At 39.5% G+C, this 15,471-nt stretch overlaps 1 protein-coding gene across 1 annotated transcript in view; it reads right to left on the bottom strand.

Annotated features, from left to right (window-relative positions):
* LOC107729205 (protein kinase C alpha type-like) overlaps positions 1 to 14,294 on the bottom strand; it is a 171,198-nt gene extending 156,904 nt beyond the window's left edge. The window contains exon 1 of the mRNA XM_016539635.1: positions 14,249 to 14,294. Within this exon, the coding sequence (XP_016395121.1) occupies positions 14,249 to 14,294 (46 nt within the window). The remainder of the gene's footprint in view (positions 1 to 14,248) is intronic.
* Between the last annotated feature and the right edge of the window lie 1,177 nt (positions 14,295 to 15,471).

Genomic DNA, 15,471 nt, shown 5'->3' on the forward strand with positions numbered 1-15,471 from the left:
AATAACTTTATTTATCGTGCACTGTCGGCTTCACAACTTTGCAGATAGTTTGTTCACATACAGCTACATGACACTGCAAGAAAGGTAATATTCGAAAAGGCATAATAGGGGCACTTTAAATCTCCTGTTATAAAATGCAATCTGACTTTCTATTTTTACTCAAATTATGTCATTTTAAAAATTTAGCAGAAATAAGTTAATGCAGCCTTTTATTTACATGAGGTAAGCATGAAGCTGCTTGGTTTATATTTTTAATGTAATATATAATACATATTATATATTACATTAAAATATACATATTTTAAAATGATATTGCACACCTGTTGCTGCCAAAATAACGGCCCATTTTAAATTTACTGTAATGTGCTTTATTTCTCTTTCTCCTTTTTGTTATTAACATCTTCCAGCCGCTGTGGTGAAGCGGTGATTAAATATTGTTCTTGTAAATACTTTCCAACATTTCCGTAATAAATGTATATCTTTAAAATGCGTGCAAATTACGGGTGAAGCTCAACACCTATCATACAGTGCTCTGCAATGGACAAAAAGGATTTAAACAATTTTTATTTTTATTTTATTTTTTTTTTTGTGTAAATTCAAAGATGTGGATTCGGACGGTAATTAAATCACCACATGACCTTGGTGTTTGTCAAAAAACAGTAGGTAAGGATGAAGCTGCTTGGTTTATATTTTTAATGCAATTGGGGGAAAAAAAACACATTCTGGATTCGGATGGCAATAAAATCACAGACTCCCCCCTATAAATGCTGAAAATCCCTTACGTCCCCATGAGAAACATTTACCGTCCAAATAGAGCTATTGTGTGCATGTGACAACTATCACAAATTCTCCACAAATGTGGCTTGTATGGGAGGGTTGCAAGAAAAAAGCCACTCCTCAAGAAAAGCCTCATGCAGTCATGACTGAGCTTTGCCAAAACGCACCTTGAAGATCAAGGTCAATATATGCCATCTTAAACCAATAGTGGTGTGGCAAGCAAAAAGTTATTATTTGAGGTACAGTGAGGTTGAAGCATGTCAGCTCCCATGTAGAATAGGGTGACCATGCGTGCCATTTTCCCAGGACGCGTCCTGGCCAGGATTTCTATATTGCCTAAAATATCTAGGTTTTGGCTTTGTTTGCGTGTGCAGACCGATCGGTGTATGACATCAAAATACCATACAGACGGTTCCTTATGCTTTCAAAATGCTCTCGAGGTATTTTGATGTCATACACCGATCGGTCTGCACACGCAAACAAAGCCAAAACCTAGATATTTTAGGCAATATAGAAATCCTGGCCAGGATGCATCCTGGGAAAATGGCACGTATGGTCACCCTAATGTAGAATAAACATATTATTAGGGCTACTAATTTAACAGGAGTCTTCATTTTACATTGAAAGTACAATTCATTTCTTTAATAAACAGTGAGACTGAGGGGAAAAAAATACTGATTATATCTTTAACTGCACTCTATTTAAACTCGAAATTAAATAAAAATTTACGAGAAAAAAAAAAAAGAATTTGAAACCAGAAAATGTGCATCTACTGACAAGGTTGTGTGTAGATTTTGGAACTGACACTAGGTGGAACGACAAGAGTTGGCTGGCTAATGCTGGCTAAAGATACAGTATCTGATGTTGCCTTCAACTGCACTTGGGAAACTTGGACCATTTGATATTATTACATGTCACAGATTCAACATTGTAAACCCCCCAAAACTACATTTGAATTCCACACATGAAAATTATTCATTTCTATCATTCATTTATAGAAGGTAAATGTATGTGTGACATAGTTAGCATAAATTAAGTACCTTGTTATCTATCGCCTGTTATCACAACTTCACATCATATAAAATTAAAATAACTTGCAAAATCATTCATTATAATTCACTACAGACTTGCTTGCTACTCACTGGTCTCAATATATTTAGATCATTTCCAATGTTTTAAATAGAAATGCCCCTTCCAACGTCACAACTCGGAAAGTCATGTATTATCTAGAATTCAGAGTTTCTCGCTGGTAAATATGACTTTACGAGTTCCGAGCACACGAATGAACAAGCAATTACAATATTTTCCACTTGAAGTGCATGTGAGTGCAATCAAAGCTCAGCGTTCTCAATATGAACTCAAACATCTCTCATCAAATTCTCCTCATTTGTGTCTATTTTTATTTATCCTCAATAATTTGAGAGGAAATATAGTATTTTAGACTTTTGTCAATACTTAATAGAGTTCTTAGTTATATTTCAAGTTTCTGATGCAATGAAAGAACCGTTTTTGAGAAGTAACACATTTTCATCCGAGTCACATCGTGGATCTTAAACGCATTTAGAAATGATGCTTCACTGTCACAACAAAGGCAACCTCATGACAACTTCAAGTCATCGTGTTCAAGAAACAAACGAACAAATTTAGGCCTGCTCTCGTAACAAGGCTAACATCGCTGTAAGGTGACAGCCATGTCTTCAAAATCCTTCCCACAAGCCTTGTCTGCTGTGCCACATAGCATTTGGGATATCTGACAGAGGGATGTGGTAATGGAGGGTACGGCTCTGAGAGACATCAAAGCAAACAGGAAGTGCAGCAGAGCGGTGCAAGGGCTCTTAATTTGGCAGAGGCCTCTGAAGATAGACGTTCAAATGAAACTCATTAGCATACTGCTGAAGAGAGACGTCTGGAACAAGCAGACACATGAACACTTCAGCTGCACTAAAGCACATTTCTGACACTTTAAATGAAACACATTTTCTGTATGCAGTATGGTTTAACTGCTGCTTCATTTTAATTGAAAACAGGATTTTTCTTGCCTTTTTCAAATAAAAAGAGTTATATGTACTATATAGAAACACTGCCGCTGAAAAGTTTTGGGGTCAGTAAGATTTTTATTTTTTATTTATTTATTTTTTGAAAGAAGTCACCAAGGCTGCATTTATTTGATTAAAAATACAGCCAAAACAGTAATAACTGTTTTCTATTTCAATGTATGTTAACATTTATTAGTAATTAATTCCCGTGATGGCAAAGCTGAAGTGTCAACATCATTAATCCAGACTTAAGTGTCCCAAGATCCTTCAGAAATATGCTGATTTGCTGCTCAAGAAACATTTATTATTATGAAAGTTGAAAACAGTTGTGATGCTTAATGTTTTTGTGGAGAGATACATTTTTTCCAGGATTTTTTGATGAATAGAAAGTTCAAAAGAACAACATTTACTTGAAATCAACTTGTAAGTCTGTTTAATTATTTTGCCTTTTAAATGTCTGGCATGTAAAAATACTAATTCTGAACAAACAAATAAAACACACACACACACACACACAGATCCCATCATCTCAATAAGTCACATGATTTGATTTGAAATATTTAGCACTTAATAATGTATTGCGAAGGGTTAGGGATTTTCACTAACCCTAACTATTAACAATAGTGTAACAAAGTTCGTAGTCACGGGAAGAAGGAGGCGGGAACCGGCGAACATTTAAACACTTTAATAAAATAAACAAACACAAAATTAAAGTAAAATGGCAGCCCCTCGCGGACGACTGCCGCACACAAAACACAAAATAAAATCCAAGCCTGGTCCTCTCTCCTCCAACACTGTCGTCACTCCTCCTTTTATCCTTCCGGAGCTCCTCCGTGAGACTCGAGACCGGTGAGTGGTGCAGGTGTCGCTCATTATCAATTACTCCACCGGCCTCGCTCCGTTCCCTGGGGGAAAGGACAGACAGACGAGGCGAGAGAAAAGGAGATGGAAGGATGAGGAGAGACCGAGACGAGAGAGGGGAGAGAGAAAAAAAAATTCTTGTTCCAGTTCCCAGACACACTGCCGCTCGGCCCTCCACCAGCTGGGTAAACTCTTCCGCGATGCCTGGCGGAGGCACTGGACAGCCCTCGGTGGACGGCGGACGGCGACGGCTCCTCCGGGTTCGGGCAGCCGGCAGGAGTCCCCCGTTCCCTGCTCCTCCCCATCATGGCGGATGGCAGCAGCCTCTGGCCTCAGGCGAACGGCGGCGACTCCTCCGCTCCCTCACGGAGGGCAGCCGTCCCTCCACATCCCAGCCGGCCGGCAGCGAGTTCGTCCATCCCCCCGGCAACTCACTCCAGCCACTTCATAAAATAAACACAAAATGAAAGTAAAGCGGCAGCCCCTCGCGGTCGACTGCCGCACACAAAACACAAAATAAAATCCAGGCCTGGTCCTCTCTCCTCCAACACTGTCATCACTCCTCCTTTTATCCTTCCGGAGCTCCTCCGTGGGACTCGAGACCGGTGAGTGGCACAGGTGTCGCGCATTAGCATTTACTCCACTGGCCTTGCTCCGTTCCCACGGCTCTCAGCCCCGCCCCTCTCGTCACAAATAGTAATGGCATTAACAGTAGTCATGGCAACGGTGAACTTAAACCCTTAAATAAAGAAGCAATGAAAACGAACAGCTGGTATGAGTCACTCTCGCGGATATACTGTAAATTAGGGCATGAATTGTTTAATGTGTCTGACATTTGAGCACATGTGCTCTTATCCAAGGTCTAATCTTATTTTCAACAGTTGTTCGAAAGTCCAACTAAAACAGGGATAGCAAGGGAAATCTTCCAGACCCTCAGAAACAGCAACCGTTATCGTGTCAGCACACACGGTGGGCCACGAAAAGCCCGCTCACGTTCTGCTAATGCTCACTCTGTGACGAAAACATCCACTTCTGTTTTCCACCACTCTCGCCCGTCAACTCAAACCACAGCTGTCAGACTGTTTACATTCCCCTTGCCAGCGGCTCACTTACTCCACCGGCTTACCCAAGCTCGTCCTTCAGTCACAGCGCCACTCTCTTCATTTCTGGACATGGCAAGACTCTCCAGATAAAGTGGCACCTGACTTCAAAGGCCGGAAGGAGACGATGAAGAGACGGGCAGAACATCTGCCTTAGCCAGCTGATTTATTCTGTGCCAGTGCTGAAGAGGGCAGACACAAAGCTATGCTGTTAACAGAGAGCGGTTAGAGCGCAGTGGTGATGACAGAACTGTTAGCATTGACCCTTGAAGAAGAGAAACCCAGACAAAACAGAGCCAAATTTGGACAGAGAACGACGAGAAGGTTGCGTGCTCCCAAACGGCCTCTTCTCTTCTTTCCGTCAAAGCTCTTCGCAACTCATTTGACTCCTGTGATTTGATGCATTCAGTGGGAAAAGAAAGCAGAACTTGATTTTGTCTATTTGGAATTGAAAAAAGTCATTTTATATGACGGGTGACTGGAGGGGAGGGGTTGAAAAATAAGAGAACTTGGCGATGTCAGACAAAAATGGGGGAAAAAAGTTATATTTTCATTAAAGATTACATTTTTTCTTTAGCATAACATCCACTGAATGTTTTGCTATAATGTTTGCAGTTGTTGATCTTACCTAGATTACTTCTGGTAAGAAATGATTCAGCCTTTTATTTAATTTAAAGGTGAGTTTGCTAATATTTATGTCTCGCTTGCTCATTATGAGAATGAATTCAAGTAAACGCAGTAAAACAAATGTGTCTGTTCTTATTTATGTTTATTTGGTTCATGTGCCACAACAGGATTAACATGTTATTGATACTGACAAAAACCTTTTGAGTCTCTTGTGTGACCTTGGCATCATGGTAGTGTGTTCAAAGGGAAATCAAATTAGTTGCTTGCAATATTCAAATATTCAGTTCATGTGTATGTTTGCGTGTATGTGTGTGTGCTTCCGGCTAATGCTAGCATATGTCTCTTTGATATGGTAATGTACCGATTCAAAAAGGTGTTTAAGGTTGCACATGGGTAATTTGTTTCATTTATAGCTACTACTTAACAAACTTTTCAAAGAAAGAGGTCGTTTACAGATGTTGGTTAGCATTTTGCAGGCGAGTTAATGTTAAGTTTTCAAACTGAAAGTTTTCTTATAGTTTAAAGTTTTTTCTACGGGTTTTTGTGAAGATGCAGTGGAAATTTGTTATTGCTGCAATGATACATTTGAAGTGTTGCCTTGTAATGTTTTGTAAACAATAAAATACATTGGAATGTATTGTTGATTTTCTTTACCCTTCCAGTTTTATTTAGGCAATGTATTTAATACAAAAATCTCAAAATCAAAACTATAATTAATTAAATTACAAGAAAAGGCATTACTCCAATTAACAAATTATTTAAAGTAGCAGTAATGTTATACTTATTTACAATATATTTTTTTGTATGTTTAACTACTGTAGTAGTACTTAGTTTCACCTTTTGTCAAAACTTGATTGAAGGCAACAGGTTGCCACACAAATTTCTAGTAAAGTCAGCTACTTCAGGTAAAGAGTGGCTCTTACATTTTCTTCAGACAAACATATTACAGTTAAAGCAATGATACTATAATGCTAGTTAAACCTGACTCCACAGAGGCTAGTAAGGAAGGTTTCAGAGAAAAGAGGAAGAGAGTGAGAGAGAAAATTGGGTGAAATCAAATAATCTCTCCACAAAAGAGCCCACAGAAAATTACCATTGACATTGTTATTTCCAGGGAGTACTGAGGCCAAACAGAGATTCTCATCATATTCCTAATGATCTGTAACAGAATACAGCGCAGTACCCATGAGCACCGCACACTAGTTAGAGCTCTCTCTCAAGAGGTCACTGTGGGTAGAGTGAGGGTGGAGAGCAGCTGGTGTCTATCTGAAGTCTGTCTGTCTGTCTGTCTGTCATCCCTGCTGAACCAAGCAGCTTAAAGTGTTAGTTCACCCAAAAATGAAAATTAGGTGTATTTTCCTAGGTGTATATGACTTTCTTCTTTCAGACGAATCCAGTCGGAGTTATATAAAAAATTGTCCTGGCTATTCCAAGCTCTATCATTGCAGTCAGTGGGTGTGTTGCAGTGCTTCAGTCCAAAAGAAGTTAAATAAAAAGCGCCCATCCATAAAAAAGTGTCTCACACGGCTCCGGGGGATGAACAAAGGCCTCCTGTAGCGAATCGATGCGTCAGTAGAACACAAACGAAGATTTTTAACTCAAACCGCTGCAGTCTGTCCGTCATATAATGGCAGTCAATGGGCTCCACGGCTTTGACAGTAAATAAAAACATACACAGACAAAACCAAATTAAACCATGCGGCTCGTGACGATACATTGAGGTCTTAAGACATGAAACGATCGGTCTGTGCAAGAAACTGAACAGTATTTATATAATTTTTTACCTCTGATACACCGCAATGTCCAACTGTCCTGAGCTCTTAAAGTTGTGGAGCCCATTGACTGCCATTACATGACTGACAGACTACAACGGTTTGAGTAAAAAATCTTAATTTGTGTTCTACTGAAGAAACAAAGTCAGCTACATCTTGGATGCCCTGGGGGTAAGCAGATACATATCAAATTTTCATTTTTGGGTGAACTATCCCTTTAATTCAGACCAAACAATTTGGTGGTCTTAGCTGGCCCCAGACTTGTCAGACTGGTCTTAAAGAGGTTTTGGGCACTTGTTAGTAGGTCAGGCTGGGAGACCACTTAAAGGCAATTAAACACCAGCTAGTCTGAGTTAGACCAGCTGAAACCAGTGAGCTAGTTTATTGTAATGACATCATTCTGTGTGTTTAGTTGTGAGTCAGATGCATGCCTCTGACTATATGATACAGATGCATCATCTACAGTAATTCATTCTTCATTCTAGAAAGCATTTTAGCACTTTTGCATGCCCCTAAAAGCAAATATAAATGGAATAACCCACAACATCACAAATTTGACTTTAATGGTCAAGTAGTTAGTAATTAATTAAGCATTACAACATAACACTTGCTACATATAATACATATTAGTACTACTAGGGATGTGCACGTGTACTCTTAAGTGACAACGATAATCGATAATATAAACAATGATCGGCGATAAAATGACTATGTATTATGTGAGTTCTTGCTGAGTTTGAAATTCAGTAACATCTCCACAAAAACAAGTCAAATACTTAATTTTGTCATTATGCCATAACATACGAGCAGCTTTCAGCACATATGTGAATGCCTATACACAGAACACATTAACTAACAGCACAAACACAGACACACACATTCACTCTAGAAAGAGTGCATAAAGACAGAGCGCAAATGAATGCAACAGATGGCTCCATCTTGAGAAAGGCTCCTTAAAGGTGCACTATGCAGGATTTTCAGTTACTGTTTGTAAACACAAGATTCAAACTTGACTCCTCGTGGGCGGCTCAACACCGCCAAAAGCTCAGAAGATGAGTGATGAGGTGTTTTGCATTTTTTTTTTAATATTGTGTTAATCATCCATTAATGGCATTTTTGTGTATATGAACGAATAGTTATGCTTATAATTAGATGGCTGGCCACAATTTGCAAGCGAGTTTAGCCGTCTAAAGACTAGCTCGCTAACAAACAGTAACTATGTGTCATCATAAAAACGTAATTACAATGCCTAGTAATCTGCTGAGTTACAGATAGCAGTCAATAGGCAATAGCAACAATAGCAAATTGTTTTTGTGTTGAAACACGACAACTGGCCAAGGGCTACGGCCCAGAAACATCCAGAGCACAGTAATAGAAAATTAAAATAAGAAAATACAGGCAGAGGACAATGTCTCTGTAGACACAAAAATCGCAACACACTTCTTGAGGATCATTAGTAATGATTAAGAGGGATTATTTTTGTATGATACTTTTTTTGTGAAAATTCTTCATAGTGCACCTCTAAAAATAACTATTTAAAATACACACCATATTAAGGGGGGGGAAAAAAAACACGATGCAAGTGCTTTTTATAAATCCAGCCACTGGTTTTGTTCAGGATACCTCATGAATCTCAGGTTTCTCTCAATTGAGGTTTTGGAGCAACATGCTCAAAACGCAGGCGAGCACAGGTCTGGTGTCCCTCATCACGAGTCTCAAAGCTCTTGGTCAGGTATCAGAAGCCTTTTCATTGTTACACACCATTACACATCCCCCTAATCCTTCCAAGAACATGCACTCTCTGGCCCTGCCCTCATGTTCGCTTCCCACTCCACTGCACACCAACCAGCTCCCAAGGCCAACCCTCCATCAGTGAAGCCATCTGTGAGCTCACCAACAGCCCTACTGTCAGCCTGTTCAGAGCACGCTAGCACGCTTGTTTTAGCCAGTTTTCTTCATGTTCTCATGCTGTCCTCACTTCTCTGCATGCAACACATTCTTCAGTTAAGAAGTAGATGCAGACAGGCAGGTTACTGCACGAACGGAGGTTACAGTCGGCTGGAGCAACACATGCTGACTGCAATGACACTTAATTAAGGACTCAGACTTTGTAACCATGTGGTAGGTGCTTGGAAACAGGAAGCAGTTATGACAGGGTCGCATGACGTGCTCGCCAAAAGCTCTAAGGGACTTTCACCTCAATGTTTGCTTGTAGGCTGACTTCCATTACGTTTGTGCTACGTAGCACTGATTTCATGTCTCGCTGAGTTTCAAAATGTACAATTCAACTCAGTTGCTTAAAGTCATAAATGAACTATTACATAAGTACCATCTTTTCTGCAATATGTCATGTTTTTCATCATCTGAGAAGTGCTGCAACTTATATTCCAAAGTGAGTTATATAATGGCATTAATAGCAAGCAAGCAAAATTTGTGCACACATTTGGAAAATGCCGAAGACAATGTACACAGGAATGTTGAAAATAAAGTGATCCTGGCGCACATTGCATTGCCAAATGCAAGTTACCAAATGCTACCAACTTCAGCATTGTGATGTATTTCCAAATGAAACGGAATATTGATTAGAGGGCGGGGTTTTATTTTACAGCATCTCTCTGCCATCTCTTGCTCGCAGCTAAATTTTCAGATTTCGAATTGGATTGGAATTAAAGATTAAATAGTGTCATTTTTGATTTCGTGCAGAGTTTAACTGAGGTGCACAGCAGAGATGGTGTTTGTGTGGAGCAGCATTTACTGCGAACAGAGCCGTTCCACTACTGAAAACACCAGAACACAGTGGCTACGTTTACATGCACAATTTTTGGTTCAATCGGACTGAATTCATTCCGATTGATGAATCTGAATGTAGTGTTTACATGAACGCTAAATAAAGTAATCGGGTTGATGTGCGTGTTTATATGTCACAAGCTTCAAATCGGAATTGATTTTTTTTTTACATGCACAGACTGCACAAATATTTGTGAGAGTTTCTCACGGTTTGCACATAATAACCACTCTCCTTTCTTTATTTGTTTTTAACAGCAGAATTAATATTTATCAACTGTGCCGTGCTGCTCATATTTATCACACAGTAAAAATGACCCTCCCCGCGCCCAAAATGGGTTGCCTGTAGATTATAATCCAAAACAAGGACTGGTGGGAGGTTGTCCTGCTCCACTTCACAGTTGCCGAGTGAAAGGAGAGTTTTATTATGACAGGGCACGCATTTATACAACACTTTATTCAAAAGGAAAGAAGCGCTCGTTCTGCGCGTCATACGTCATTACGCTATTTCTAAGTCATTGCACATGCGCAGTCCTTTCAGTTTCGGGGTTCAATCCGATCAAGTGTTTACATGCACTCTCAATTGTATTAGAAAAGGAATAAACCACCCCCTTCAATCCGATCGAAATTTCATTCCGATCGAGCTCAATCGGATCGATTAAGGTGTTTACATGAAGGCTTTTCAGTCCGATTGAGCTGTCAATCCGATTACAAACGGATTATTTGGTTGCATGTAAACGTAGCCATTGTAAATAAACACAATGCCATGTTTCACTCAGAAACACAGAGTGCATCAGACTAAATCACAGTCTCTTTCCGATCTGATAATTGCACTAAAGGTGCGGTCAAATTTACTGTTGCTCTGCACAATTTTGTGGGCACTTTGCTGACATTTCATTTTGAATCTGTGTGTTCGGGAGTTTCACGTGACGGCAAAAAAGTTCACTCATGTTCAAGTTGGTCACGCAAACAAAAAGCTGACCAACAGAAAGCTGCTTGGTTTGAAAGTGATTTCTGTGTGAGCTGTGGACATCACTATTGACGATGGCACAGATATTTGAGGGAAACTTTATTGCTGCCCTCCTTTGTAATGAAGTTTGTTACCAGCACACTAAAGCAGAAATTCTAGTCCCTCCAGGGTTTTTGTGTTTGCAAGAATTAATGCAAACTCAACCAATCATCACATCATTTGCGACAGTTTGCATTCTTGTCTTATTCTTAGAAAAAAAAAAAAAAACATTTTCTGAGGTGGGAAAGCATTTTTAGCTAATCAAAATATATAATTCCAAGTCTAAAAAAAAAAATTCAATATGCGTTCAGTTTTCTTGTCATTATAAAATGCTGCAAATATCATCAGCATTTTTGAGAAGAGCTGAAGCATTTTGGACTGCATAAAACAGAAAAAAAAGTCCTGTGAAATCCCAATAGGACTAAGGAATGCATGCTAAGCATGTACATCAGGACCGCATGCTTACAATGTTTTGGCCAGCCATTCACTCTTATGTACTTATGTAAAGTATGTGTCTGGTCCAACACTGCAGAGGTCTTTGGAAATATATTCACTGATGTACCCACACATCCTCAAAAACTTGACCATCTTCCATGGCAAATGTCCAGTTGACAGGACAATACACAAAATACCTTTGCCATCTGTGACCATCTGAGTCTGCCAGCTCTTGTCTCATCCTGTAGTTCAGCTCAATGATTCTCAAGAGCCAAGATGAAAAGATTCCCCTTTTAAGTACTGATATGATTTTACGGGTGCTGAGCCCTAATTTTGTATTTTTATTTTTAATACCATGCATGAGAGCAAGATACAGGGCAAGGGAAAGTTCAGGGGGAGGAGTCATAATAGACCTGCAACATCAGCAAGCAACCCTTCTCTCCTTCATATTCTTCTTTGTTTATGTTTTATTTTTCACTGCAAATCATTGCACAGACTACTTGGATAGCAAGCTTTTTGCGTGGTACCGTTTTTGACAGAAATAAATCCATTCTTGCACAAAAACGCCTCTCTCGCGTGATTTTTACGTTATTTCCCGTATCAATTGTGGCGTGTGTTTGGTTGCGAAATGTAGTTACCATCCTAAAGACTTCAGTTCCAGCCCTGCTCCAACACACCTGTCTGTAAGTATCAAGTAACCCTGAACACCCTGATTAGGTGTTTCAGGTGTGTTTGACTGAGGTTGGAGCTGAAATCTGCAGGACAGTAGCTCTCCAGAAGCAGGATTGGAGACCGTTACTCTAAATCAGGGGTGTCAAACTAAATTCCTGGAGGGCCGGAGCCCTGCAGAGTTTTGTTCCAACCGTGCTCTAACACACATACCATATAGTTTTCAACTAAGCCTGAAGGACTTGATTAGTTGGATCAGGTGTGCTTAATTAGGGTTGAATCTAAACTCTGCAGGGCTCTGGCCCTCCAGGAACTGAGTTTGACACCCCTGCTCTAAATAGTGTTAAAATCTCGGGGACGGGTGAAGTTTAGTAGAAATGGACAAGCAATGTTAGTTTTACTCGTTTTGTTGGCCACTTCAATTTCAGGAGTGTTGCACTGGTCGGCCCTGACCTGAGTGAAATCTCAGATGAGATGTCCATTTCACTGCATATATAACTGTATATTAAACATCAAATATGATTTGATTTGCTGTCACATTACACAGCACTTCACTTTCAGTGTGCAGAGACAAACTGCTTGATTTGTCACACCTGGTTAGGACACGGTCTAATAGTGCAGGGAACTTGAGAATTAAGACTGCTTACCTGGCATCTTTTTCTTTAGACCTGCTTGGAATGGCTTTATGCCAGTTAATTTTTAAAGAAGCTACAGCTGTCTAAAGCTATGATAGATCGAGACTCCATGCCAAAATAATTAAGATCCAGTCCCGGATGCCTGATCCTGTCAGAAATTATCAGTTTTGTCTGGTAACAGAACAACTATTCGGCAGAGCTGTCGATACCCAAAACCTGTTAACAGCAAGTCTTGTCTGGTACCCAAAAATACCCAAAACGAATGTTTAACAGTCTTCTATCAGCCAAGAAGTTGACTGAGTAAAACCAGAGAAGAGCAGAAGCAGGAGACGAAGTGATGATGATTAAAAAAAATGAACAGAGAACAATCTTAGTTGCACAATCTTATTTGTACAATCTTAGTTGCTGTCTTAGTTGTACAATCTTAGTTGCACAATCTTATTTGTGCAATCTTAGTTGCTGTCTTAGTTGCGTATGTCTCAATGCTCAGACTTCGTCTGACGAACACAAATTGAACAAGTAATGTTATATCAACTGATTCACAACATCCCATAAACCTTGGATTTCCATAAACATTCCCTCTTATCTCTTACTCATTCAGACAAAACAGTTCATGAAACCCCACAATCATGAGATTGAACAATGAAAATGCATAAGCAAGAAAAATAATAAGAAATATAAAATATTAAAACATAATACAAATAATAAAGGAATCATTGATATAAATGGTAAAATGATAAAAAATAATCAAATAATAAATTATATAAATGACTAATGATTATGAATGATTATATGAATAAATGGATTATAAATTAAATAAAAACAAGAAAATAAAAACACAACACAAACACTCTTGATGCAACACACACAGTTTGCATTTAAGGATCCTTAGACCCTTCAGCTACAAACTTTCTGCACTTCTTATATCCTTATTTGTAATCTTCGTATCAGATGCAAAGCTAACTAATGACCGGTAGACCTTTGGGATACAGTGTTAGTGACAACCATCTTATTAGCTGAGGTCAAGCGCTTGACTCTGGCTTCCTATTCTAACTCATCATTCATCATCATTCATGTTCACTGGGGTTCAAGTCTGGGTTTTGTGCAAGACGGTCGAGTTCTTCACAAGGATGTTGTAATTTCAGAACAGAAGCACAGAATTGTGGACATAGAAATTCTGGACATTCAAAACTGGACATAGAGCTTACAGCCACGTAGTGTTCTTCAAAACCCTTTCGTATTTGGGACCTGCTATTTATCAGAAGCCAACAATGACATGGCAGAGCCAAGACTTAAACAAATTTGCCAAAGACCTTTACAAAAACCAGTCAACAAGGCCAGTACTTAACACATTATTATCCAGATTATGTGTTCCTATTTCATCCACAATTATGAAATAAACTGAACATGATTGTACTGAACGTCCTCATCTACCCTGATGTAGTGTAGTAGAGTAGTAAACCCTGGTAAAGCTCAGGACATGAGCACATGCATCAGTGATAGAATCATCACACACACACACACACACACACACACACAGTACCTTGGCACTGGAAACCTTGTTTTCCAAATCCCCTGTAGAGTTGCATTTGAGAAAGAAAAAAAAAACTGTTAGTGACAAAGCTGCATCACTTTCATTGTTTTAAAACAACTCCCCCCCCCTCACATTGGTTTTGTGAATGTGCATTAACAGCTCATTATCATTATCTGTAACCGACCGTCTTTAAGATTAAATTAAACATATTGAAATGATGATTTATTAAAATGATTTAAATGTATTTGGTATTATTATTGCAAATGTATGACAATAATAACATGTAAGCCTGTTGGAATACTAATGAATGAATAAATGATAAAATTACACTCTAAAAAATGCTGGGTTAAATACAACCCAGTGCTGGGTTAAATAGGGACAAACCCAGCAATTGGGCTGTTTGGACCCAGCGGTCGGGTTAAATGTTTAACCCAACCTTCTGGGTAGTAACCCAACCACTGGGTCAAAACAGCCCAATTGCTGGGTTTGTCCCTATTTTACCCAGCACTGGGTTGTATTTAACATATATAGGGTGTCCAGACGTCCCGTATTTCAGCTCTTTTTTTTTAGTGTCCCGACTTATTTTGAAAAAATCATGTTTTGTCCCGTATTTCAAAATTTCTTTAAGACTGGGTGATCGAGTAGTAGAAGTGTTCTGTCACGCGAGAACAGCCTAATCAAAAATGCGGACATTCTACCAGAAACGTACATTTCCACTTGTAAAAATCTTGGGGATCCATCGTGCAATGTGAACACAGCAGCAACTGAATGCTACCCCAGATAGTCACGCAGTGTGAAAACAACGGCGATCCGACGAGTTTGAAAATCGTGCAGTGTGAACTCGGCAAAAGACGCAATCTGAGGGAATCGCCGATGCGTCGCCGACGCCCCAGAAATATTTGGCATGCTAAATATCTGGAGCTGTCGGCGATTCACAATCTCGCTGTGTGAAATGAGTTCTGACTGAAAAACACATCGGCGATGACGTATACAGCCAATGAGAGACCAAGATACAGGGCAGCGGGAAGTTCGAGGAGGAGTTATATGAAACGTAGTTTGCGGCGTGTATGGAAATGTGTATTTTACGATTTTTACTGGGGGACCCCCTCGAAAGCCATTGGGCTATTTTCAGGTTAGTTTTGAGTAGTAATTGGGCGGGTTTTGTAGCGAAAACCTGGCAACCCTGCACCAGACAGAGCTGTCGGCGATTCTTCCTATTGTAAAGTCATGCA

Source organism: Sinocyclocheilus rhinocerous, unplaced genomic scaffold, assembly GCF_001515625.1.
Source record: "Sinocyclocheilus rhinocerous isolate Xijiao unplaced genomic scaffold, SAMN03320098_v1.1 scaffold1630, whole genome shotgun sequence".
NCBI classification, from domain to species: domain Eukaryota; kingdom Metazoa; phylum Chordata; class Actinopteri; order Cypriniformes; family Cyprinidae; genus Sinocyclocheilus; species Sinocyclocheilus rhinocerous.